The sequence below is a fragment of the Haplochromis burtoni genome, unplaced genomic scaffold, assembly GCF_018398535.1.
Source record: "Haplochromis burtoni strain Fernald_Lab_line unplaced genomic scaffold, NCSU_Asbu1 Contig_7, whole genome shotgun sequence".
NCBI classification, from domain to species: Eukaryota; Metazoa; Chordata; class Actinopteri; order Cichliformes; family Cichlidae; genus Haplochromis; species Haplochromis burtoni.
Genome location: NW_024582368.1, coordinates 468,925 through 496,123, shown reverse-complemented (window position 1 = coordinate 496,123; position 27,199 = coordinate 468,925). Strand labels below are relative to the sequence as shown.

The 27,199-nt window shown below is 40.3% G+C and overlaps 1 protein-coding gene across 1 annotated transcript in view; it reads right to left on the bottom strand.

Annotated features, from left to right (window-relative positions):
• Positions 1-19,227: 19,227 nt before the first annotated feature.
• The window catches only part of sfrp5 (secreted frizzled-related protein 5), a 12,161-nt gene continuing 4,189 nt past the window's right edge, over positions 19,228-27,199 (bottom strand). Inside the window, exons 2-3 of the mRNA XM_014336487.2 lie at positions 23,325-23,402; positions 19,228-20,387 (exon numbers count right to left, since the gene is read on the bottom strand). Coding sequence (XP_014191973.1) covers positions 20,059-20,387; positions 23,325-23,402 — 407 coding nt within the window. The 3' untranslated portion in view covers positions 19,228-20,058. The remainder of the gene's footprint in view (positions 20,388-23,324; positions 23,403-27,199) is intronic.

Below are 27,199 nucleotides of genomic sequence, written 5' to 3'. Positions count from 1 at the left end.
AGAGACAGTAGATGTGGTTTATATCAGAATAACAAGTAGCCATTCTGTAAACAGACATCCGGAAACACGCAATTGCAGTAATGAGCGCATGTGGTTCAGTGGTGCACATCTGCTTAACATTGACACCAAGTAAATGACCATTTGTGGTGGAGTCAAGGATGAGACATGCATGGGTTTGTGTGTGGCAAGTTGGGATGTCAGTGTGTGTTTGCACAGACTACAGTGATGCTAACAGGCAGCTCTCCCAAGGGGCACTACAGTGGCAAAAACAGACACATGCACATACTTTAATGTCCACCACCACATTTAACACTCTCGGGCTCTAAGGATATTATTCCCCTCTCTGTTATTTACTTATGCTGTTAGCACTGCCATGGCAACTAGCAGTGTTTTGGAGAGTGCTTATTCAGGGAATGTGAGTCTGGGGATAGATGAAAGAATACATGGGACCCTCTCTGCTTCTTCGGGTTCCTGAGAGGGGGAGGGAAGTTAAAAGAAAGACAAAAAGGCAAACAGAAGACTTAGTAAATGACCTTTTATGTACACCTTGAATGGTATTTTACACATTACTGAACATGTCATTCAAAAGCATACATGCTCTGCGTAGTCCCAAGTGATAAATACATTTAAAGAAAGAAAAGGAACATCAAGTAGACATGTTGTATGAAAAGGTTCCATTTTCGTGAGTAAATCATAGCACGAGACAAAAAGCACACTAAGACAACTGGTTCTGGAAGAAAATTATATTAGGTGAGTTTTCAAAAGCACCCTAGCCTGGAGCACAGTTGCGTTATTGAAATAAAACATATTTTGTGAGTTATTACGACATTAGCTCCGTGCCTCTTGATGGCAGACAGGAGAGGAAAATTTTTAAAATCAAACCTTTCTTGTTAGAAATGGAGAAAAGGCCCCGTTTGGCAGAGCACACGGGGTCTCTCGCAAGCAACAGGGAAAAATAAGTTTTCTGCAATGCACACATTTCTATTACATTATCTGAGCTTTAATAATAGGTCCACTTGAGCTTTAAGTGGACCTATTATACACTTCCTACATTCTGTCATATATATACTGTTACAGTGATGGATGGCCATATTAAATATTGCCAGAGATTCGAATAATGAGGTCAGAGTAGGTGCAAGAAATCCATGGGAGCCAAAAACTCAGGCTGTAGACTGCTTTACTTGCTCAGTTTTTCAACTCCTGTCAAAGAGTGAGAGAGTTTACAAGACAGTACTGAAACTTGCTATGAAGTGTGGTTCGAAGATGGTGGCCCTCGCAAAAAACAAACAAACTTGGAGGTTGAGCTCGAGGTGGCAAAGATACTCAGATTTTCATTTGGAGTAACCAGGATGGACTGGATTAGAAATGAGTACATCAGAGGGAGAGCCTAGGTTGAATGATTTGGAGCCAGTGTTAGAGAGGCAAGGCTGAAATTATGGAGGAGTATAGGGAATAGAGTACAGACGGATGTTGAAGACCGAGCTGCCAGGTGGAAGGGAAAAGAGGAAGTCCACTGAGAAGATTCATGGATGTGGTGAAGGAGGACATGCAGAATGTTGGCGCTACAGAGGATGCTAGGGATAGAAGTCAAAGACAGAAGCTATTCTTAAATATCTCAGGCACACCGCTTTGGCTCTTAACATAACAGTCCCAACTCACATGATGTTCAAGTCTTTTGTTTGCAAGGAAGAGCTAATGAGAAGGAAGGAAGAGGAACTGAGGGGCTGCACCAAGGCCCAGTATGTGATAAATCACTATTGTTTCTTAACTTTGATTTTTTTTTTGCTTAATATTTTAGGGTCTATAGCGTACAATGTAAGGGATGGCAACAGCTGTGAATTGGTGTCATGTAAATAAAACTGAAATGAACTGAACTGACAAAATATGGAGTTACCTGTCACAATTTTAAAAATCTTTTGATTTTTAGTGCAAAAATCACAGAAATGAATAGTAATTTATTGCAAAAAACGACATCAATAATTCCAAACTTCCCTTAATTTAATAAAGGAAAACACTTTAAGTCATTCAATTCAAGGTTAAAAGGCCAGAAGAGGGCAGTCATGTGCAGGATAAATAAATACCGGCTATGTTTACAGATAAAGCTTTTTTTTTGCGTGCTAAAATGTCTTCTGTGTCCGTATGTGTGATTTTATCTGTTGTGGGGGTGGAGGGGTTCATGCAGTGGGTTTCCCCTGCAGAGCAAAGAATCTGAGGAACGTGTATGACCTGATGAGTGAACCGGTCCAGTGGTGAGGGTGTAAATCCTTCTGTCACATACTCAGCAGATACACAGTGGCCCTTTTCCTTCTCAAATAGCCAGATTCAACTGTTTTTGCTCATCTGACGCTGTCCATAACTCAACTTCAAAGAAGGGGCTGCTTTGTGTGGTTGGAGTGATAAAACTCCCCTTGAATGTAAGAATGTTAATGATCAGGGCTGCTCTGCTTTTGATGGAAGAATATATATATAGAGTCAAGTGAAAGCGTGTGAACGGGACTAAGTGGGTGTCTATGGTATTTCACAATAAAGGCAATAAAGTGCTTGTAATACTTAACATGATGCACAGCAGAATCACAGAGATAAACAGCACTGTTAGAGTTTAATGACGTATCAGAGGAAAGAGTCCAGTGTGGCTGCTCTGGGTACTGGGCAGGCTTGTACTGTAAGTTAAAGCCGGTTAAGTGTGTGACCACAGACACTGATGAATAGCCCGTGTGAAAGTGAGGCCTGCTATGCTGTGCTACACAGGGGGGGGATTATGATTCAGTTCCTTTTGACACTACAACTAGAATTTGGGCTCAGAGAGAAGGAGAGAGATAGAGAGAGAAGGGCATGGAAAAAAATCAGGGAGGATTTACGGTGTCTGAGCCCTGCTGTGAGAGGGCCTTTCCTCTGAAAGGCAAGGAAATACTTCTTCAATCTGTCTCCCTGCTGACACCGGTGCGTAACAGACGCATACATGCCCCCTTAACCCACCCCTTGCCTTTCACTTTCCTGTGCTGCTCTTCATCTGCCCTGCCTTTAAATCTGCTGGTAATGATGCAGCTCATTGAAAGTGGTGAGAGGAGGGGAAGAAAGACTGTGAGTGGAAAAAAAGTGAAAAGAAAGAGAGGAATACGTCCAGTCCCCAGAGCCTCAGGGAATTCTCAAACTGTGGAAAATGTGTGCTCGTCGTCTCTTCATCCTTCTCCAGAGAGCACAGTTTCCAGGAAGCACAGGGGTTATGCACACACAGTTTTTTAGTGACCTCCCACCTCTGATTAGCCTTGCGTAGCTGCTAAGTGGTTCTCTGTGACTCCTCTGCTAAGCCTGCCAGATCTAAAGCATTTTCCACACAGTAGCAGCAAGCATGATCTATTTCTAAAGTCATGTTGTCCCAGGTATTGTGATAAACTGGTATGGCTTACTAATTAAGGTAGCTTGGTTTCACTTATGGTGCAAATATGCATGCCCACTCTACGACAGATCTACAGCCAGTCGAGTGGAACTGAAACATGCTACCAACAGGCTTTGGTTCTGATGCTCTGCACAAACGCCTAGAGGCAATAAGTCCAGCTTGCTTGCGGCTTTGTATTGTGTGATTTTTTTTTTAAAAGCTCTAATGCTGCGAAGCATAACCACCAGCTTTGCCATTGTTTTTTCCTCTTCTCCCACAGCTGACCCATTTCTGACCCGTTTTTTCTTGTCATGCTTGATATTAGAAAAGTTTAATCATTGCTGGGAGACATACAAAGAGGATTAACATTCCTAGGTCTCCTAAACTCAGACATTGCCCTTCTCCCTCCCATTTCTCTTTCACCCCCAAGCACCCCTTTCTCCCTCACTTCTCCAAACTTTATGCCTGCTTTCATTCTGCTTGTTACTTCTGTCTTGCCCTTTTTATAACTCTGCTAACAGTCTTGTCACCAATCAGATATCTATTTGTCTTCAGTCTGAAAATGTTAACACATTTCCGTTAATGTCTGTAAAAGCATGTGGACTTGTCAGCATCAGATGTTCTTGTGTCTTTCCTCCCCCTGTCTTTGTTTTTATCTGTGCAGGATATGACCAAATTGTTTGTGTTTGTGTTGCATACTTAGGCTGCAATTACAGCTTTTCACCATGGAAGCTACTTTTGCTCTCAGCCTGAGGGCAGAAGACTCTGTGTGGGCTCCCCGGTGCCATGTCCTGTATAATACTTACAAGTTTTGTCTGCTGTCTATGTAGACTGTACTCAAGTGAGCGTCTGTATGCTGTCATCTAGTGTATACAGTTCTCTCTGTGTGGACAATAATAGATGGTCGGTATATCACTTTTAATGAGTTTGAAGTGAGATTAGTGAGGTTAGAGTGCACAGCTCTATATTTCTAAACATCTCCGTGCCTCTTGCATCTACAACTTATCGTGTGCACGTTTGTCTGTGGTGTGTGGTACATGTCTTCAGTACCACAGACCATCAAGGTTTATGTTGCTGATTTTTCTTACATCAGATAAAATCCAAATTTGCCCTTATCAAGTGTGATTGAGCAAGGGGATGACCACCATCCCGTTCTCCCTCATTTTGGGTGTAACTCCTACTCCCTTTTGACACACCCTCCAACTATTTACCAAAGGAATGAGTGAAGGAGTATTGAATGTTCAAAATACTCCTAGCAGGCATGCAGCAGTTGTACATTAGACCTTTGATTTTAAAGAAGAAACAGCTGTCAGATCCTGTTTTACTGTGTACCCTTGTAGCATGAGTTTAAAATCAATACGTAGGCTCAGGGTGCTGATTGTGCTGCGAGATTGTGAAGCGCATGCTGAAGCTGGATGTTCACAGTTATAGAAACTGTTGAAGTATATTGAAACATTCCACATGCATGCTTTCCATGGAAAGCCTTGTGTGGGCTTAAACCAGATCACTTTCTACTGCAGCCAAAGAGCAGGGTTGTATTTCCAGGGTTTGTTTGATGTATGATGCTATCGACTGAATGTATAGCACCACCTCAGTGCTGTCTCCAGACTGTTGAGTAGTCTGCCTTAGGCTATACAGTAGAGACTTGGCTGGCCTTTGATGCTGATGAGGTCAGTCATCATTTGTCACAGCGTTGTTCCAGCCGCCCTCATCATGCTTCAAGAAGTTAAGTATTTTCTGGAATCAGGTTCTCAAAAAAGAATTTTTAAAAGCTACACTAAAATGAAAACAATTTTGATAGGCAATATTGATATTTTTAGTAAATATTGATATTTTTAGTAAACATGAATGAGCTCCCCCCCATATTCTCATTCATTAAATATCACAAGTGTAGATAAAGTGAACAGGAGTTAATAACTGGCATTTAAAATAAGAAATTAAAAAAAAATCATTGGGAAAAATGATAGAAGATTCGAGAAACCACATCAAAGAGCTAATTAACTTAATTGAAAGAATGAAAAATACTGTATTGAAATAATTCAATACAATACAATACAGCAAAAAGACAATGCAACAAGCAAATAAAAATTGTGGCTCTTTTTTCTTCTCAATTATATCCTGTTGTATCATAGATAATCTTTTCTTGCAATTTATCAATTATCGCAGAATCATACCATCACGATACAATGGTTATCATGTAATATTGTAATACTGGTTACAAAGGTAAATGATTCAAATCTTCTTGTCATGCTAGATCTGGATATGACAATATTTTTTCCATAAGAGTTAAGAATGTTTTTTATTCATTGCTGTTAACAGTTGGTTAAATTTGCCTGTGCACCATGGCATACCTCATGTTATTTCCATTCTCCTAACATATTTTTGAGATCAGCAAGACCTGATGGTCTGACCAGTTTCATCCTGCTTGCCATCACTCCCTGGTGGCATGGATCTAAAACACATGATGAGAGAGTGGCATGAATCTTCCTCAAGACTACTGACACCCGAAAAGACCAGATTCTAAATAAACTCGTCTATTAAAAAACTAACAAAACAACCACAAAACTGCTGGTCACACATTGTGATAAAACACAGACATAAACAGTGTGTTAAGAGTCAGTCACTCAGGCCTAGAGACCAGTGAGTGACCCAACTCTTGGCAAAAACCGGTCAGTAAGTGATGCAGGTTGCAAAGAGGTATATGGACTTGCACTGAAAATCTTCTTGCAGATCGACTGGTTGCATTAAAGATGTTGACTTGTCTGCAAACACTTGTAAACAATTTATCAAGTGTGGTCGAACTGTGAAATATGTGACAGAAACCATAAACAGAGACCATTTGACTTTAAAGCAAATGTTTTGCTTTTTGGTTATTGGACTTGTCTCTGCATAGTGCTTTTGTGCTTGCACTCAAAGTGCTTCATATAACTTCACCCATTCACACACACATTCATACAAGAATATTTGATAACTAGCAAGCTCCAGCAACCAAGTACATTTCTTTGGTGACCAAAGGATTCCAGGGGGTATTTGCGTCTTAAATTTGAAATGTTATGGTTAAGACCTGTCTATTACTGACTCTTAATGCATTTACGTTTATATATATGTTACATAATTATTTAACGCACACAAAATATTTTAGACAAAAACACAAACATACTAGGATAGCCACTTTTTGTTTAGTCAAAACTTTTCTAATTTTAGGACACTATCTATCACATTTGGAAAATAGGTTTCCAAGTCCATAATCTAATTTGGTCATTGGTGCGGCTTTTATTTTTCTTTGTCAGTGTGTTGGCCAAGCAGTAAATAGTGAAATAGCTCTGTCATTAGTGTTATCTTGCGTATGCTGCGGTGCACCCTACCACAATCTGACCCCTTCCTCTGCTTCTGCGTCGCAGCAGCTTTCATCAGTCAAAGAGCTGTTCTTCTCAGCCTATCATCAGCTGCCATTAGTGCTCTGAGAGGCCCATGCTGTTACTCACACACACACATTCACACACACATGCACAGGTGACACACTGCGAGCTGTTCTTCAAGGTTAGGTCTTAATGCCTCACCACATGGGAGTCTTTAATAATAGTTGAGTCACATGTCTCAGTGAATAAAAGACATTTTCATCATTTAGCCATTTATTTGTTGGAAATGACATTATTAAATGAAACTTTGTGACAATTTTCATCTGATGTTTTTGACCTTGTCTAGGAGGAAGAACCTTTACCTAGAAACCTCAGCACACACCGTAATTGATTGCTATTTGCCATTGACCATGACCGGTCATAACACACCAACACACAGACGCATAACTGCCCTGCTCTGATACGGTATCTTCTCCAAAGGCATTTCTTGTTGACAGGTGGCCAGTAAAGCCATCATTTTCTGGGGCGACAGGATGAATTATTGTAACCATTCTGTCCCCGTCTCTTTCTAAATACACACATTCTTCTTCCCCTGTAGTTCCTTTGACAAAGACGTGACCCACTTTGCATTCTTGAAGCCTGCAACCAGCCTTTATCATTACTTGCTTTTTATTGGTACATCCACATCCCTTCAAGCATGCTGTTCCTTTTCTTATGTGAGTGTTTTTAATCCTTGAAAAAAAGTCTTTGAAACTCTCAAACATTTGGCTTAGCTAATAAAATATGAACAGTGGTAGTATACGCACCGCCTGCTGGTTAAATCCACCAGATATTTACATGCCATATTATATGCTGTTCCTTTGGCTGTACTACATTTTAGAAACCAAAGAAAGTAGAGGAACAGATGATAAGCATAGCTATGGCTGTGTTTTTTGTGTTTGAGAATCCCCATGCTAGGAGCTGACTTAGTTACAGTAGCTCTGGCTTTTACTGGAATCTCTGGCTGATGTGAATGACTCTCAGAGCTCTTGTTGTTGTTGTGAAAATGTGTTGGTGTTTGCTTTGGCATAGGGCAAACTTGTAAAGGTCTATTCTAAGCCATTGAAAAATTAAATCAGGCAGCTGCCAAGCTGCTGGCTGTGAAGTGAGGTACTGTGTCATGTTTGTGCAGGGTAAATATAGATAAAAACATATCAATGACAATTCTGTGTGTTTCAAGTGTAACCGTGAGACTAATTACAGGCATTTGTATTTATTTGTGCTGCTAGTATGTATACGTATGTGTGCAAACTCCTGTCCATGTGTGGATGAGCCAGTGGAGCACAGTTTGAGTGTTGTATGATGAGTTCAGCACAGGAAGCTGCTCGTTTGTTGACTTGTCCCTCTACACCAACACAGCTGCCAGCAGTTGATCTACAGCTAGTGAAATGGCAGAAAGAGAGGAAGAGAAGTTGAGGGACGCAGAGACTGGGCTGGACCACAGTGCGGGACTGGCATCAAACGGATCATAGTCTCCTGTAAACTGTGTCCTGAGGATACACGCACACACCAGACAGCAGTCAACGTATGCATTAATCATTCATTTAGGGCTGCAGTTTCTAAGAGTGCAAACCCGTTTCAATGTGAACATCTTCGCATTGCAGTCTGGTGCCAGCAAATGTCACCCACCGTGTAGTTCATCAGTCATCCGACTCTAATTAATTCATTTTCCGTCACTTAATCAAACGTTTTGGCATTGTAACAGCTCATGTGGTTTAGATCACACTTGTATGTGTATAACAATGCTTTCACCACTTTTATCACAAGAGCTTTCACCGCTAACAGTATACTGCAATAACATTACACATTATCCATGTGTCATCATCTATTTTAAACAACTTTGACAGAGATTAAACACATGTTAATTGCATTTGGGTATATGTTGATTTAACTGATCCTTATAATTCTATTCAAACTCTTAGCACGCAGAGAACAAAGCATATGACAGAAGCTGCTCATGTGAGTGAAACTTACACGAATAGGGTCACTACACATGAATTTTTGAGTGGTGAGTCTTGGCTTGGAATAAAACCTGACGCCGTGCCTTCCAGGCAAAGGGTCGGTCCCCTGGGTTGCACCAGTGACACATCCAGCGAGTACAGCTCATCCAAGCCTTTGAGTGGTGAATAAAAGGAAAGTTGCTTGTCAGAGCTGGTCAGAGTCAGAATGTAAGGATGGATGGGAATATTTGATGAATGTATATTAGTGGAGGGCTGTGTTTCCAGGAAAGGGGTCTAAGGGATAATACAGAACAAGAAGGGGTAAGGCAGTGGGGTGGCAGTGTTTGTTCTGCACCCAAAGCAGATAACCCTCTTTTACTGGCAGCACACATTCATAGGATAGGAATCTCCCTTTTGATTGTGCCAGTCTGTTATATCTGAGAGAGAAAAGGCAGGATACCAATGCAGGACACAAACAGGCTTCAGAAGATGAATTTTACTGAAATAAATAAATAAATAAATCACTCTGAAATAAAAACAAGCCGGTGCAGAATCCAATAATAAAAAATAAATAAAAGCCAACGAGAAGCACAGAGAATGAACAGAGGCAGGGTACTAAACATAACGAAATGTACAACATCTAAAAAAAGGCACCAACTTGAGTCACTCAAAAAACACAGGCAACGACCAGAGGCAGCCAGGGAACACAAACAAGCTGACAACTAAAGCAGGACGAGACAAGACTATAAATATACTAATTGCAAAACAAGATGCTAGTGAAACCAATGATGGCGGGGCAGACAATCAAAAATGAGTGTATGTTTGTGTGTGCTGTCGTCCTGTGATGACTTTTCATCTTTATAAGCTGGTGTTGACAGACAGAGACAGAGGTTGTTTAGAGTATGATTAAAGAACCAGGGAAGCTCTTTCAGATAGCTGAAGGTCAAAACCACCTTCTAGGGTTTCACATCAACTACACAGACCAATGTGCTCTTCCTTACAGTACTTATAAGAAAATACAACTACAAAATCATCTCTATGCTTTTTATTAATGCTTTCTAAAAGGACATGTTGCTTTTAACATGGAGGAAAAAAGAACAAGACTTAGACAAGACAAGAACAAGACAAGTTAAAATATTTAGAAAGTCATAAACTAGGATTTCAACCTCAAGATTATAACCGTGTATCTGCTTCTTTAAACTCGTAGCGGTTGAACTGTTTTCACTGTGAGGCAGCCATAAGCATGTAGATCATGCAGATGAGCCATTGTACATGTAGGATCTAGGAACTAACAGGAATAATAAACATATTCTTGTTCTGCCCAACGCCTGCAGTTGCAGCACATGTAACCAAGGTAACAGGAGCATCTTGTACATTTTGTGGTGCAGCGTGCCTTAATGTAGTTCCCTCTCAGCGAATGCGACAGGAGAAATCTTTAGACTGTATTTAAAAGATGGACATAACACCAATGAGGATACCCCATTGGTTTGTGTAGTCTCATTCTGAAGCCTCAAACACAATCATCTTGGTTTCTTGGACCCATGTATGACAAACATGGGTCTGAGTAACACTGGTAATGAGTAACAATCACAGGAAAACCACAAAGTGCTTTATGATCTATTTTACACTACTTATTTTACAGGCCTGCAATTTACTTCATCATTTAATAAATAAGACTTGAAACTAGTGATTGAGACCATAAATATGGGAAAGTGTTACTGAGGTCATAGATCATGCCAGCAGCAGTGCAATTATTACCCTGTGTTTATAGTAAAAAGACAATCAGAGGAGTTGCCCCCTGCTAGCCATTAGGAACAATGCGGGCTCAACATTAGCCTAACTTTTCAGAGTCATCTTTCATATACAGTCTATATATGATGGCTTTATTTAAAGTGCTTCAAGGTGATTCAAGTGTTCCACTGCTTCTTGTAGGAGATTGATGGCTCTTTTTTTTAAACTTGCTATAAAGAACATTGTAACATGCCATGTGTTGAGTTCAGTGTTTTTGCAACTCATTTAAGTTACTGAAAAAATCCCATGAGGAATGAATTCATGGCTATATATGATTGACATAAATGCTTTCAGCTGCACTTGCCTTTACTGTACCTACACATAAAACGTGTAGACATTTTTACAGTCTGTTCCGCTGTTTCATATTTTTACCACATGTGAGCGGGGTCGCCAGTAGGTCATGCAGAGAAAGCAGGTTTTATGCGATTTATGAATGATTATATGTAAAACATTTTTGTAAAGAATGTGGCACTTGATCTGTCCTTTTAGACCAGGGATTTTAAACTTTGTGTTACCAAGTTGCACAAGTGATGGGCCAAGATTTCATGGCACACCTCTATTCATATCTATGCAAAATAGCCTGCGTTATCTGACATCGTATCCCTTTTTCTTTTCAGACTAATGCATTTTTGACAGCCGATTTGTCATGCTAGGTATAAGGTCCTAGCACCTTGACACCTACATTTTTTTTTTTTTTTTTTGCGAGCATGCCACAACTACATTACCTCTACTGACTTGTCAGCTTTGGTTACAGATCCAGTGCTGTTTGAAGTATCCCAAGCATCTTATAAAGGATATTTTGTTTCCATTTCCAAAAATGGGTCTTACAGGGGAAAGGTGTGTGTACAAAGTACTGATAAATACTTTAAGTTATGAAATAAATTAACAATTTATGGGTTTTTGTGCAGTTGTATATTGCAATAGTAATACAATAATTGTAATGAACTCCCATGGTACAAATGGACTTGCCACACCCCATCTGGGAACCACTGCTCTAGACGACCACAAAACCTCCATGGTAGAGCCGAATGGCGTGCCTGTACTGTTTGAATCTCATGGCTGCATACTTTCTGTATGTGTGTTTTTTAACATATAAAAAGGTTTCGGGTTAACTATTTCATTATCTATGCATACAGTCCACTAGAAAATAAAGTCTTACCTCTTCAAACAAGTTAGTAGGGGTGCTGCTGATACTAAACCTACTAACTTAATGTGAGACCTTATAATGGCTTCTTTCCCTGATAAATTCATGACGACACAGAAAAGGAAGCAAAAATAAAATATAATATAAAAAGTTCCTTTTGATAGTCTTTCTATCAACAGAATAAAAATCATGATTGTTTTGAGTCAGCTAAATGCTACTTTACCAACACAGTATCCCATTAAAAACTTGTAATAGCAAAATTCACGCTTTGCCTCTCCAAAGTGTCAAATCGACACGCATGTAACTAACTAATTAAAACAGGATAATTCTGTCTTGCAGTGGTGCTCAATGTTTTGCTATAAATTTAAAATTAGTTGGTTTTTTATGTCATAATTTCAATCGACAAAACATAAAATGGACCAAAAAAAAAGCAGTTTGAAGATGTCATGTTTGGCTTTTGGGAAATACTTATGAGGCCACTGATCAGTCAAGAAAATGCTTAACAGACTGATTGATAATGACAGAGGAGAGAAGAGTTGTATCCCAGCAGCATATATCAAATGAAGGAGCAGATCTGACAAGAGGGGAGCATGACATCTGTAAATCTGAAACCTGTACTTGTGTCCAAGAAGCTCTGACGTCTACTTAAACACCTGTTTTTCATTGGTCGTCTTAGATGTCTCTGTGGTTGGACACTTGATGTTTTGACATCCCTGGGGTACTCACACAACCTAGACCACACAGCCCTCATATCCCACACCATAAAACAACACAGCTCTTCTGATGAAACATTTTCCCATTGATGCACGCTCTGTCTGCTTACCCAAGTGCTCCACTATGCCAAACATGTGCTGGTCTTTTGAAATGTTGGACCGTTAATGTCCATAAACACTTCAAACACTGAAGAGCAATTTCTCTGAAACCGAGCTACATTTGCTGGGGTTATTGTTTTAGGCAGCAGGGGAAAGTACAGATTTCTATTTTTTTCTTTGGGCAAGTGATCTGCTCATGGAAAGGATTCAGAAGTTTAAAGATTTTGATGATTAAAGCTTTGCAGTCTGTATTCACACCAAGGACAAATAGCAGTGGGAAACATTTAAGAACCTCAGTTAAAACAGATTTGTGTGAATATTTACCGCTTTACACTTTATTGTAAATTTTCTGGCAAAGATTTCCAGGTCTTTGTGATATATTATGAAGTTCAGAGTACTGAAAGAAAAGTGATACAAAAAAGACTGTGAGTAAAACATTAATTATATGGCTTGTCATTGGGGCAAAGAGAAGCAAAAGAAAATAAGAAGAAGTGAAAATATAGCAAAGGACTGAAAGCCTAACAAGATGCAAAAACAGGGTTAGGTAGGGTTTAAAACAGCAGAAACAATGCTCAACAAAGCTGATTACCATGAGAACACTTGTGCAAGTAAATCCAGCTTTTCTGTTAGAATGGTGCATACTGCACAATTGTTTCCATAAGATTACAGAAAGACAAACGTGAAGGAATCCATTTGCCAAGATCTTTGTCTGCCTATAAATCATAATGAAACTACACTGTACATGTTCTTTCTCTTTTCATTTCTTTGCATTTTAAAAGTGACATCTGTTATGGCTCATTTTCTGCCTTCCAATTTGAAACCCTTTAATTAGTTTTTAAATCTTGGACCACAACACACCGCACAAGCCTCCCCATAGTTGGCCTGACAACACATGTCGGCAACATTTCCAGAGTTATTAAGGAAACCAAATCTTACTAGGCAATTTATTTTCACGATTGGTTCTGATTATATTGATTTTTTCTAACCAAGCGATTCAGTAAAAAGTCTGCTCAGATTCAGGTCCGTTAAGGAAGAGAAGGAAAGCTCCTGACAGCAGAGTGAACAATAACCCAGGGACTATTTTCACTGCACAATAGTGGTATGCCACCCAAAGACACTCTCCCCGAGACACACTGGTCTGTTTGAAAAGAGACTGGCGAGTGGGAGATGGGAGATTATGTCATTTAGTGGCCACAGTCCCACCTGACCAAACTGCCTTGTCTCTCAGGGTCTGATGGGGTCAGAGTTCATGACCTCGCTGCCAAAACATGGGGGCTCCTAACCCCCAGCTGCAAATGAGGGCTTTGACTCTGCACACAGTTTTGTCAGCCTCCAACCCACCCACACACAAACACACTCAACAACACACTTTCACCTCCCTCCGACCTTCTGACTGACCTTGACCTCTGCTGTTGTGCGTGTGAAAAAAAAAGAGAGCCACAGAGGGTCAACAGGTCGCCAGGGAAACAGATTTATTTATTAGCCGATGCTTGTCTTTCCAAACGGGTGTAAATCTCCACTCCAGCCAAGTGTTTGTGCACGCACGTGGGCGTGCGAAGAGCATGAGCATTAGTTTCTGCTGATGTGTTTATGCCAATATTTGTTTTGTCTGAGCCATTGCATCCTGGCAAGAGTTTGTATAAATACGCATGGATGTGTGTTTGGCTGCACCTGTGGGTGGATCCTCTTTGATGTTTGTATGTGTGAGGGTGTCGGTGTGTGGGCGTGTGTTTATGTGCGCGCTTTCCATGTGGCAGTAAATCTCCAGACTGACATGTTGGTTCAGTAGTGAAACAGCAGGTTTGGGACACACTGATGGCCTTCACAGATGGCGTCAAGGCCCTGCCCATGGGAGGCCTTCTACTCCACCTATTAATTTATTCATTTTCCACTGCAGAGGAGGCATTGAGGCCAATGTGATTGTTTCCGATTGCCAAAGTCCCTTGAGAGTACCTTGGTTGTTTTCTTATCCAGTCATGTCTTCCCCCTCATTCTTTTCCCAAGTCCCTGTCCCCTGTTTTCTTTTTCCTACGTCAGTGTTGTGTATGTGTGTGATCTGTGGATGTAGTCCCTGTGCTGCAGGCTAGCTGATAGGTTGTGAATGTGATTTTATTAGTATTTTTGTGTTGGTGAGTCAGTGTAGGAGAAGCAGCTCACACTTGTTCACATTCTACATTTTTGGTTAGGTTTTTTTTTAAAGTGTAAATTCAGTCAGCACTTTAGAGGAACTGCTGTTGAATGGCTAAGAAGTAGCTGGCTTCTTGTATTCTAACCAGTTTAAAATATGTGAACGTGCTTTTATTTTATGGATTTTCTATGTGCATTAGCCCTATACATTGTCATCAGATGGCATTTCTATTAAGGAGGACGAAAGAAGAAAGAAACTACTAAATGATCAGAAAGTTTCTGACAGATTGTTTTTAGCAGTCACACCTTCAAGAGTTGCAACACGTACAGGGAAAACAAAACAGATGCAGTCAGATGAGTTATCTAAGGTTATAATACACGTTTTATCTTTTTATGAAAAATGGGACCCGGTACATGTAAACACACGTGAACACCTTTAAATAATGACGCATATATGATGAAGCGTGCAGCAAACGGAACTGGTGTGTTAGCATGAGCGAGTATGCATGTAAATAAGAACAATGCTGTGGAAAACAGACTTCTCACTGGGAGGACCACATGTAAAAAGTTTCTTTGACTTTATTAAAGGGAGAAAATGATTCATTGGCTTGCTCTAGGCCTTTTTAAACAAGTGTTCTTAGTAAATTTATGCACATGCACAAGCACACAACAAAAACATGCTACGTCTTTATTGCATTTTACTGAACAAGGCAGGCCGGAGCTCTGAGACAGTGCAGTGCTTCTGTCAGAGCGCTGCTGTTTCCATTCTCTCCCTCTCTCACTCTCTTCTTCTAAATAAAAGAACAAGTCTGTGTGTCCACCCTTCCTGCAGAAAGGTGGTCTAGTGCTTCAGACCAGAAGGATGTTGGCTTACTGTCTAATGCTGTTTTAATGGTACCTTGTGTGGTGGTTAGAGGGAGGCATGCAGCACCTAAGAGAAATTATTCTGACTCTCCAGGATGTTATATAATGGTCTCATTCTTTGCAGGCAGACTAGTCAAATTTGATTAACCTGTGAGCGTGTGCGTGTTCATTCATATGCTGACTGGTCTGAGAGTGGATATTTGAGTCTGCGTCATGTTTGTGTTTAAAGAATTTTAAAAACCTGAACAAATATTGAGATTATTCATAATTGTCCTGATAAATATGAGCGTATGAGACTTATTCTTGTAAATACACAATTTCAGGTGTGAATGATATTTTTCAGTACTTTCGCTTTACAGCAAGAAGGGTCCTGGTTTGAACTTGCATGTTCTCTCTGTCTGGCTTTCTCACAGTCCAAAGACATTATATTAGGGTAATTTGTGATTCTAAATTGGCCATAGGTATGAATGTGAGGGTGGGTGTAACCCACCTTTTTCCCAATGACAACTGGGACAGGCTCCAGCCCCCCTGTAACCCTAAATTGAATAAATGGTTAAGAAAATTGATGGTATTTTTGTTTTATTAAGAAAAAATGTTTCTTGTTGCCAGTTCCCAGTTCTCCAGGAGCATTTAATGTGAGTCTTTTTGTTGTCAGTTAAATTGAAGAGTGATGATTTCCATCCGAACTTTCCTGTAGCTCTCTCCCACCCTGAGTATTGGATCAATGGCCCAATTGCCCATAACTCAAAAGGAAATCAGATGAAGTTTAAGTAATAAACAGTTTTAGGATTACTTTAAAAAAAAAAGAGTCAGTGCTTAACAGCCACCGACTTCACATACATTCATGCTTCGTAAGCTCATTTCCCAAATGAACGTTATCACATATGCAAAATATTTTTTCAAATGTTGAAAGAAAAAGTGGTTGTAAGTCAATCACACCCAGCTCTCTGGGTTTTGTCAAAAGAAATTAGTGAAAACTTGGGAAATCAACAGCCTAAAGAAAACAAGTGGGTGGATGCTGGAAAATGTTAAAAAATATACATGTTGTTTTTTTTTTTAAAGGAAAATCAGTTTGCAATGCACACTGTATGACAGGGTGTGAGGGGCCGTGATCTAAGATATGCTTGCACGTGTGTGCCTACAATTGACAGCCTAACAGACTGCCACTATTTAACTGAAAAAAATGGTCGTGCTTATCAGGACTCTGCAATAAAAATACACAATGTGGCCATTCTTCTATGGTGTGTATATGTGTGGGCACGCACGTGTGTGGTAATCCATTTTTTTCCACAAATTTTTTTTCTGGACCCAATCAAGTGTATTTGAATGGAGGCCTCATTAGAATAAGGGATTTCAATGTAAGTTTGTCATCTTATTGCATATTCCCAACATATGTGTCTTTTGAATGGATGTGCGCATTTTCCACGTGTGTCACTGGTCGCTCCCTCATCAGGCCCTCATTAACTACACAAGTGACCTTTGAGGAGCTGCTGATGGATGTCTTTGGGACTCAGCCAAGCTATCCCTTGTCTCTTTTTCCACCTTCCCTCTGCGCCTTCCCCTGCTTTAACTTACGTCTTGATTAATGAAAGCTGCTCATCATTTTCTTTGAAGGTACATTTTATCTACTGCACGTGTGCTGATTCACTTCTAAAGGAGAGGTCAACACTTTCCAACAAAGGCTTCCTCACTTCAGCTTCATGGCATTTAAACTTTTATCTCAGTCTTTAATCGGTTTTGATTAAGTTTCCAGTAAAGGAACTCTTGTCCAGCATATTTCTACCCAATATGCCTGTCCCCTCCTGTTTCTGTCATTCCACAGCCTAGAGACTGTGCTCTATCTCAACAATCACTTGGAAATAGGTCGCCACTCTACTGGCATTTACGCTTGAAACAGCCTCCAAAACTCTCCACATTCCGGGAAATATGGGTGGAAGACAATAAACTCTGTAAAGTGTCACAGTTGATCCGTTTTGCATTTTGGAGAACAAAGATTCCAAATCTTTTTTTTTGTAGTAAATTAGTAGTGTATGTGTCTGGAGTGTTCAAGCTATGTATGGTTTTGATAAAGTTGGTCAGTTTCATCGCAGCCTGCTGTCTATCTGAATCACCCCTTCACTCTGTCAATAAATACTGGTGGCTTTGTTGCCCAGGCTTTGCTTAGAGCTGAGGGCCCAGTGTGGATCTGAAAGGTTTTGGAATAGAGCAGAGCAAAAATGAGATTTTACTTCTTTGTTTCCTTTTGCAAATAGAAATGAAGGTGTGTGGCAGCCCATGCGCACTTTCACAATCCTTATCCCCTGATGTTTTTGGAAAAGCTGCAGCTTATATTGGGTGTGTGTAACACTGCCTTTGGTAACCTAAAATTATCTCCAACCTGTTCCTCAAATGACCACTCGCCCCACAAGCAAGCCAGTACACATCAGCTTCCATGTTTAAATGTCCACCTTACCAGCGGAAACAAACAATTAAACAAACTGTCAGTTTGTTACCGAGACTGTTTGGGTCTCAGTGGCTAATACCCCCATTCACAAAAACGAAACAGATTTGCTTATTTTTGACTCACTTGCTTTAAATGATGTAAAACTGAGATTGTGAATCAGTTGTACTAAGTCACACTATAGTAAAAATAGGATGAGAACCTATTGGTGGTTGCCCTGTTTTGTTTTTTGTTTTCACTTTCAGAGAGCAATTCCAAAACCTAACACAAACTCTGGATGACCACTTTCAGTCACACAGTAATTACGAGTCGCCTGGTGGAAGGAAACCTGTCTCCAAATAATTGTGGTTGGATCTGGGACTGACTGCAATCAATCTCAGGCACATTGTTGAATATTTGCAGTGTTTTTACAGCTATGTTGCAGTTAAATCACAATCCTGCAGTAGCTACGTCACTGTTTGTGGAGAAATCTTCTTCTGTTTTAAATCTAGGAGGTTCTGGCTGGAATGTGAATTTAAATGATAAATAGACAGTGTGCTTTATGTCAAACACATCATAAGAGAATAGGATGGCCAAACCAACAAACAAAAATCCCTGTTTTTGATTTACAGCCTACAGTGAACATTGAGAAACATCAGACCAAGACATTTTCAACTTGTCAACTTTATTTTATGCTTTGACAGTTGTTGTGGTAGATTCAAAAATTTAAAAAGTGTAAATCAGAGTAGTTTCCTTTTCTATTCGTCCCATTTTATTGCATCTAATTGGCCAGTGAGAAAAGTATGTGTTTAATATGAAAAATGTTAAAAAATAAATGAAGTCGTAAAATACTGAGCATCCTCATTCAAGTGTGTTAGTTACTTACGTGTTTTTTTTTTTTAAACCAGTCGAACATTTTATGCAGATGATAGTCTGAAAATAATTTTTTTAGGCATGAATATACACTTTGTGGTTTATTGGTAATAAATGTGAAACATGACATTTCAAGCAGGTGTTCTTTATAAAAATTTAAAATATATTTTATTCATTAACTTTTTCTGTAAAACAAAGATCTATTTCAGTAACAGAACTACTTACAGGTTAATAGGTTAGAAAAAAAAATCTCTCATTGTTACAGCAACAGTGTATTCAGGTGCTCTGTGTGTATGATTTTTTGTTTTCATACCATAGATGTTTAACTGAAGCATTTAAAAAAAAAAGTACAAGAAAAGAAACATTTGAAGACTGATAGTGAAAAATAGCGAGTACAAGAGACTTATGAATCCAACATTGTTGGTTATGTCCAGAGTCTCTCTCTCTTTCTTTCTCTTTTATTCTCCACTTGTTTTCCAGACGATGCCTTCACTGCCCTAACTTTATTCTCTTTCAAAATTAAAAAGTAAAAAATATTCAAGTTTCCCTCTTTCAGGCCACAGAAATGGTTCTGTACAAAGTCAGTGGAAGCATCAGTCAGTCTGTCTCATTCCATCAGTCTTCGTTCCCAGCATGGATAAGGAAAAAAAAAACAAATCCCAGTTTTCTAAGCATTTAGTATTGGTCTGAATTACCTACTTTTTACAACATGCAGTTAAGTGGATCATCAATATTTCTGTGCTTTGATGTTGTTCCTTGGAGCACTGTGCCAGCGTGTGCACTGGTACATCACACAACCCACATACGTTCACTCTCTCATTGCTCTCAGCACTTTTTGCACAGAAACAAACCTTCCCATAATTTTCATTTCATTACAGCGTCGAGCGTGTTTTCTTTCCAGTAGTTAAATTTCCATTTCTTAATGCTGATGTCTAAGAAGATTGCTTTAGGATATGATTTAAGTGATTCTATAATATCAGAATAGGCAAGCATATTAATGAAGAGTACATTAGATTCCAGGATGTGAATCAATATGAAATCATTCTTATTGTCTTTTTTTGATGGAAGGGAGGGACTTGACTTATTTAAAAAGCAGTTTTCCTCTCTCCAATAATAATAATAATGATCTCTAACATCAAAGGAGAAAAGGACAACTACCTGATTCGTGTTTAGCTTCGGGGCTGGTAAAAGATTTTATAGGATCCATGACTCAGGGATGCATTAGTGAAATAACTGCTATAATCTAAGTGAAACAAAGGTTGAATCTGAAAAGCAAAGTTGTGGAAAGTTCAGCGAACACTGCAGTGAAGCAGGTCACTGGAAGACGGTGTGGTAGGTGGGGCACTGATGGGACTTCGTGTATTTGATGGCGACCTTGAGCTCCTTGCTCTTCTTGTCCCACTTGTGAATGGACGTGAGAAGCAGTTGTTGGTCCACTTTGCGGCCCATGATGAGGAAGTTGGAGCCCAGGCTGTCCAGCTGGGAGCACGGACAATTGGCACCATTCTTAATGTACAAGGTCAGCTTCTTCAGGTCCTTCTTCCTCAGCACGCCCTGCTTCAGAACTTTCTTCTTCTTTTGTGCTGCAATCAGCTTCCGGTCACCCTTTTCCTTTTTCACCTCCTTGATTTTCATCTTTAGGACTAAAGGAGAAGAGAAGAAGATATTTAAATTTATTTTTATTCAGTAAAACCCTAAAGGTCTTAATGTGTCACTCTGATCCCAGTGTTTCACTCTTATTTAAGCAGCTGTGGTATTTTTTTTTAACTTCTGGAAGTCTAGTACTGAGCTCTGTACTGTTCTAAAGCAGTAGCTATTTTACACCTCCCCCGAGTATCATCATTTAGACTTTCCTGAGCAGTGTGCAAAAACTGCATCCTTGTGAATGTCTGACTCGGGAAAAACTCCACAGTCCAACATCTTTTTGGAATTTGGTGTACATATTTTGGCAATATAAATCACAAGTCTTCTCTTTGTTGTTGTTGGGCTATTCCTGAGCAAAAATCATCTTAAATGATTTTGCTTTCAAATCTCAGACAAAGTCAGATTTATAGCGAGGTTCAGGGCAACATCCATAAGTCTAAAAAAACTGCTTGCAGCATAAGATTAATATTGCTACATGGAATCATTATCATCTGTTGTCATTCTGCCCTGCCTGTGTCATTGTTTACACACTTGCAGTGCAGTATTTTGCGACCAGCTGTGTATTTTTAGGCAAAACATATGTAGAACAGAGAACCTCTGTGCACAGTTTTATTACATGTAGGATCTGGTTACAGCAAACTCAAAGTTTATCAGCCTAATGAAGTACTGACTTGAATCTCCCATTGCACCTTCTGTTTATAAGTTCATATTTTTATATGCGAGAGATTAAAATTGAACTGCCAAACATTCAAAAGAGGAATTCTCTGGGTGAGAATTTTGACAGGTGAAATTAATCACGGGTCGGGCAAAGGTGTGGGGTTGGTATGAAGCATCGCTATGTACCCCGGCCTGCTGGAAGATCGCCATTTCACTTCTCGCCTGCTTGTCTATGGTTGCATAAACATCCCTCGGTACGCTCAGATAGGTATACAGTACATGTGAAGTGATAGCGTGTTCAAAAAGGAATGCGTGCATTGAGTTGCCCCTTGTTCACATCCTGTTTCACATCCAGCTCCTTCGCCGCGAGTATGTTTATGCGCTGTATTTGCCTGCCTACATGCCTGAGCCGCGTGTGTTTTTGTGAAAGACCGCATTCATGTGTATGTACGGCGTGTGTTCAGTAAAGGTACGGAGGATAATTCATCTCCCTCTGCTTCACTTTAAATGCCCACCCGTAATCAGTCATATTTAGTCATAAGTGATGCAGTGGGGCCCTCTGTGCTGCCTGGCCAGCATCTTTGTGACAAGCTGTGCCCACGTCTTTATACAAAGTCGCTCTCTTTAAAGTGAGCAGAGGAGGGCGTAGAGGTAGAAGCAGCTGGAAAGAGAGGGAGTGAGGAGTGTGCCGTCGTTTTGAGGAGAAACAGGTTTTCTTCAAGCTGAAGCAAGCAATCTACTTTAACAACAAGGTGTCGGCTAAACAAGACTCTTGTCATTTGTACAGCAGCTGGATAGTGCAGTAAGAAACGTCATGAGATCGTCCATGAAAAGCAGACCGTAGCAAAAACAGTGTCCAAAGATGAATAGGTAGCAGCATTCATGAGGTATGAGCTCAAGCTCTCGCACTACAGAATAACATTGTAGAGTTGTTCCTTCCTTGATCTCCAAATCCATATGTCACACTTATCTTTTCGACGCATTCCCTTGTGTCCTCCAGCCACATAAAGGCTGAGCCAATAAAACGTCTTTCTGCGGCTATCTGCAATCATGTTTCATATTAATGAACAGAAAGAATCTGTGTTTTCCTTTATGATCCCTGAAGCAACCTCATGTTAAAAGATTGAGATATATAATCCTGCAATTAATCAGACAAATAAATATCCCTGATTTGGTAACGTCACGATGAATTACAGGAGACGTGTCTGCGTTTTGGTTGCGGCTCAGAGAGTCAGGAAGGTGCGCACGGACGCGTTTTGTTGTTGTTGGATGTGATTTTATCATTTATTATGGGTCATGCTCTGTATATTCTGGCTCTTTTGTACATGTGGTTATTTTGTAAAACTGTTTTATACTGCAGGCATCTCCTCTGCGGGAAACATGAAATATGCAGAGAAAAAAGTGATCCTGGAAACACATGCTTTTGTAATTTCACAACTTTTTGTCACCCTTCCTCATTTGCTGCTTAACGTGTTTGGAACAGAGCAAATAGACAGCAGTTTATCATTAACTGTAAACACTGTAAACAATTCAGCTGCTGTGATGAACTCAAATAACAGAATATTTATATAATTATACTCTGGCATCATCTTAAGGTCATTACTATTGTGAAACACGAAGGTTGGAAAGTGGAAAGTTTGAAATTGGGGCTAAGAAATGAAGTCATTTATCAGCTCATGTGAAGAAAAAGCCGATTCTAGCAGCGAAATTAACGCGTAATGGCTGCAATAAAGATTTAATCGAAGGGAGGATCAGAAGTGAGAAACAGGGATGTGCAGGTGAGATTCTCTGTGTGGTTGCACGTGCTTTTTAATTCATAATCAAAGGAAAATAGCGTAAATACCAGTTAATCTTCATATTATGTAACCACTGACAGCTCAAAGTTAAGCTTTCGTTTTAGGTGATTTTGCTATTTTGCTATAACTTTATGTCCATTCCATTTATGTTGATGGGAGTTTTTAAGGACACAGTGCTTTGACTTTTTAGTTTGTTATTACAACTTTTCAACACAATATTAAAACACAGATTTTATTATTACGTCATGAAACAGACTTGTAAATCCAAATCAACACCGTGGTGAAATGTTTTGCTTGCACTCTTGTACTTGGCTGACTGTTATACACAAAGCAATTGCACTTTTCTGCTGTGTTGTCAGTCTCTCGCAAACTCCAGTTTACCAGACTGCAGATAGGTAAGAAAGTTTCCATAACCCTGCTGTATGCTAGTGACCGTTTGTATCCATAGTCAGGTACTATGTTTTTCAGTTTTTTACTACTTACCAAAGTCACTTGCACAGTAATGCTCCATGATGTTGTCTTTCTTCAGCTCATTGTCACACGGTGGGCACACCTTTGACACTGAGGGGAAAAAAAGAAGGAAGAAGAATTTGTCGTCACCTGTATTCAATCTCGTTTCATTTGGTGCTTTTAAAACCAGATTAGCTCATATCTAACGGCAGTGTTGAGGTCAAGTGCAGTGAGCAAAACCAAAGTTGTGTCAGTATGAAATCGTTAAGCCCTGAGCACTTCTGAGGCACTTATTTGCCGCTGCCCCCCCCCTTGTCAGAGGCTATTTGCTGCTGAGTGAACGCAGAGTCCAGTAGGCTGACTGATGTTTGCCCTGCAATTACACTGGAGAAAATGTTTTTATTCTGGCCCGTTGTATATTTTGGTGGCGCAGGCGTGGTCTCGGCTGTTCAGAAAGGTAAACGGTGCGGCGGGAGCTGCTGAACATGGTGAAAAGTGATTCAGTACACAGACGCAGCCATCACTTAGGCCACACAGCAACCGCACATTGTGAAAGAGCGAGGGGGAAACCAAAGCAACAAGTTCAGTTTATTTTTAACTCAAAATTTACGGTCATGCATGCTTTACTCAAGAGCATGTTTGGCCTGTCTAACTTTGATATGGGACTTTGTGATTGTTGTTGTTGTTGTCTGCCCACACAGTTGAGACAGAGCACATGAGGGAAGAAATACAAGCCCTGCATAAAATCCTTTTTATGTATTTTTTGCATGTTCCCATACTTTTATATTTATATAGCTGAAATGGACAAATAAGGCCTTGCTATTCAATTAATAGGATTTATAAAACGTCAGAGACTTCTCTGACACACGCATACACGAAAACGCACCACCTTGTAATTTTCCCCTCGATATGAAACATCATCAAAACAATTACTGCTTCGATTCCATGTATTTTCAGAGTATTTCCAGCTCTACACATCTAATATCAGGCCACTCATCCACCAAACAGAGCCGCAAGCCAAGAGAGCAAAAAAATATATATAATATTAGAAAGGGCCACAGAGAGAAGGATGTGGTATAGAAGCATTGCCCTGACAACATACCTATACACCTAGGGGATAAATTTGACAACATGAAGGGAAAACAGTGCAGAACTTTTGCTGAGTTGGCAGCCTTTTTTTTCTCGAGATAACTGCTTATAGGAGAGTTTAGTTTTTCTGACATTCCCTCATTGCAAGATCCAAAATATGTTATTCCCCCACTCCCTGAGTTCCCTGTGCTTTCTCTTTCCTTCTGTGTCTCCCACTTTCCAGAAACACACCTATGCAAAACGACACGCCTCTCCTTGCACTGTGCAGGCCCTGGGTTAAAAGTCAGGGTTCAGAGGTTATCACCTCAGCCCAAACCTCAGCGTCTGGCCAGATAATGAGATGGGTCAAAGTTTAACATGCTTCGCTGCTTGGGTCATGGGGAGGTGAACCCCCTAACCACCAGTGAGTGTATGCATGTGTGTGTCTGCCTATGTGTGTGTTGGAGGTAGCTGAGCCATGTTCTTGTAGAGCAACTGCCAGTTTTTTCTCCTCTGAGGGTTCCCATGCTTTCATAGGCAGGAGACCTGTGAGGCCTGCAAGGTCAGGCTTCTAATTGTTTGGTGCTGACATGCAGACTGGGACAGAAGCATGGAAAAACACACACACACACAGAAACACACACACACAGAACAAGAGACAACAAAACTTCTCTGGATTTGTCCGTCTTGAATGGTTCCCTTGAAGCCGTTCGGTCTTATTCAGACTCGGTGGTAATTCATTCTGGTTTCACAGGGGTGGTATTTTGGCAGAAGGCCCGGTTGCGCTGATGCCAGAGCATGTGTCACGAGAAAGCAGTCCCTCCATGAAACTTAGTTGAGCTTGGACCGAAAACCAGCGTTTGGATGGCGCTTCGAAATCACTTAAGGGACGACTGCCCTCATCGTCGGTCTCTGTCGAGGGAATCACCGTCATGTTCTGATGGGAATCACTGCTGCGTGGCTTGGTACTTTTTTTCCTGGACACATTTCTGCTCAGTAAATATTTTGACTTTGAGCTCATTAATATATTTTTTGCCATCATCTCAAAGCAGCTGAAGAATTTTTTACCATGCGATTAAATTGTGAAAATCTTGCTCTCACTCTGGTTGACTTTGGACTTGACCACCTCTTGTGTGCTACTTTTGGCATTTACCTACTGGGTTACGAACTTAATTACAGAAATTTTAATGTTCCAATTTATTATGACAAATGTTACTGTCTTACAGAGCTTACAGAACCTGTGGAGGATGAGGAGGTTGGGAGTTGATGATTGAGGATAAGAGGAAAGGGATAATGGGAATGGGGTGAGTAGGGAGGAGGTCTTGTGGAAGGCCCTGCTGTTAATCTTTAAACAGCAAGCCAGGGTGGAAATGGTGCACAGCAAGAGGGGGAAACTTCTCCAAAACTTCACTTACTCATAGCTCCGAGGTTAATAACATTTCAGTCTTTCTGCAGTGTCTTTTGTCTATAAAGAAATCTCCAAGAAAAACCTATTAAACTTATGAACGTGAAAACTCATTTGCAAAATAAATTTGGAATACAAAGCAGTGGCACCGTGTACCACTGCAAAGGAATATCTGTTCTCTTTAATGACATAGTCATTCTTATTTTGTTTTACTTAGCTTAGGAAATTGCTTTCTGGCATGAAATTTATTGGGCAACAACACAAATCATCGTGTCTGTTCACAGTGAATTCCTAATAGACACCGCTTGTCATCACATGATATTTAACAATCTAATTAACTTACTTTAAACATGCAGCTGAAATCACAAACACTACAAATCATATTTTATGTTTGTTTCATTTGACTGATTCGCTTGGAATCATTTTTATAGTTGGGTAAAAATGCAAGAGGTTACATGCCGCCGCTGCCTCTTTCTCTTATGCGCACTTTTGAATAAACACAAACACGTGTCTTCACACATCTGACGACCACATCTAACAGCACCGTCATCTGGTTCTCTGACATTTCTTGTACCTTATTGCTCGTTGCCCGAGCTTCACAGCGACTTTTATAAGAAGAATGTGCGCCGGTCACTATCTCATGCCTCATTTGGGTCTTTTAAGTCATGAGCAGCAGCACTTATGACATAAAATGGTACAATCCCGGAGATGAAATTCAGCGTGATTTACATCGGAGAGCCAAACATCTGTTGAAATGCGGGGCGGAGGAGGACTAAAGCATGACTTGGGGAACCCACGGGGCCCCTAAAACACAGCATGCTCCTTGCATCTGTAGGAAGCCTACACAGAAGAGAAAATACATCCTCATAACGCCTCGGCAGCGCTCCATACCCAGAGCATTGGATCATATTTTCCTTTTCATATAGTAACCAAGTTCATATGAGCAGTGACTGTTGTGCTGCTGGGGTCCTGACAGTGCTGCCTGTCTCCTTTAATGTGGTTGTAAATCACACTAGTCACATTTCATCACAGATTTCAGCAAGGACAGACCTTTCCTCCCATGCAATTTCACTGTACATATGTACATATCTTGAGTGTTCATTTCTGGTGCAAACATGCAAACTAAGTTAAGAAACAAAACTAAGAAACAAAACCAGAATCCAGTCTGTGATAATCAGGCCTACTGATTTACAGATGCTGACAGCAGCTAAAAGTGGCATCATTAAAACAATGAGGTGAAGTTGATGGTGTGGCATTAATTGTTCCCTGTCTGACAGACTGAGCTCGGCTGGCCTTTTCCGCTCCCGGGATGCCTGGGCCCTCTTTTGTCAGCAGTCAGCTTGTCTTCTGTGGTATAATATACAGACTTGTATTTCACATAATCACACCCCTTGGGCTCTTCACACACACACACACACACACACACACACACACA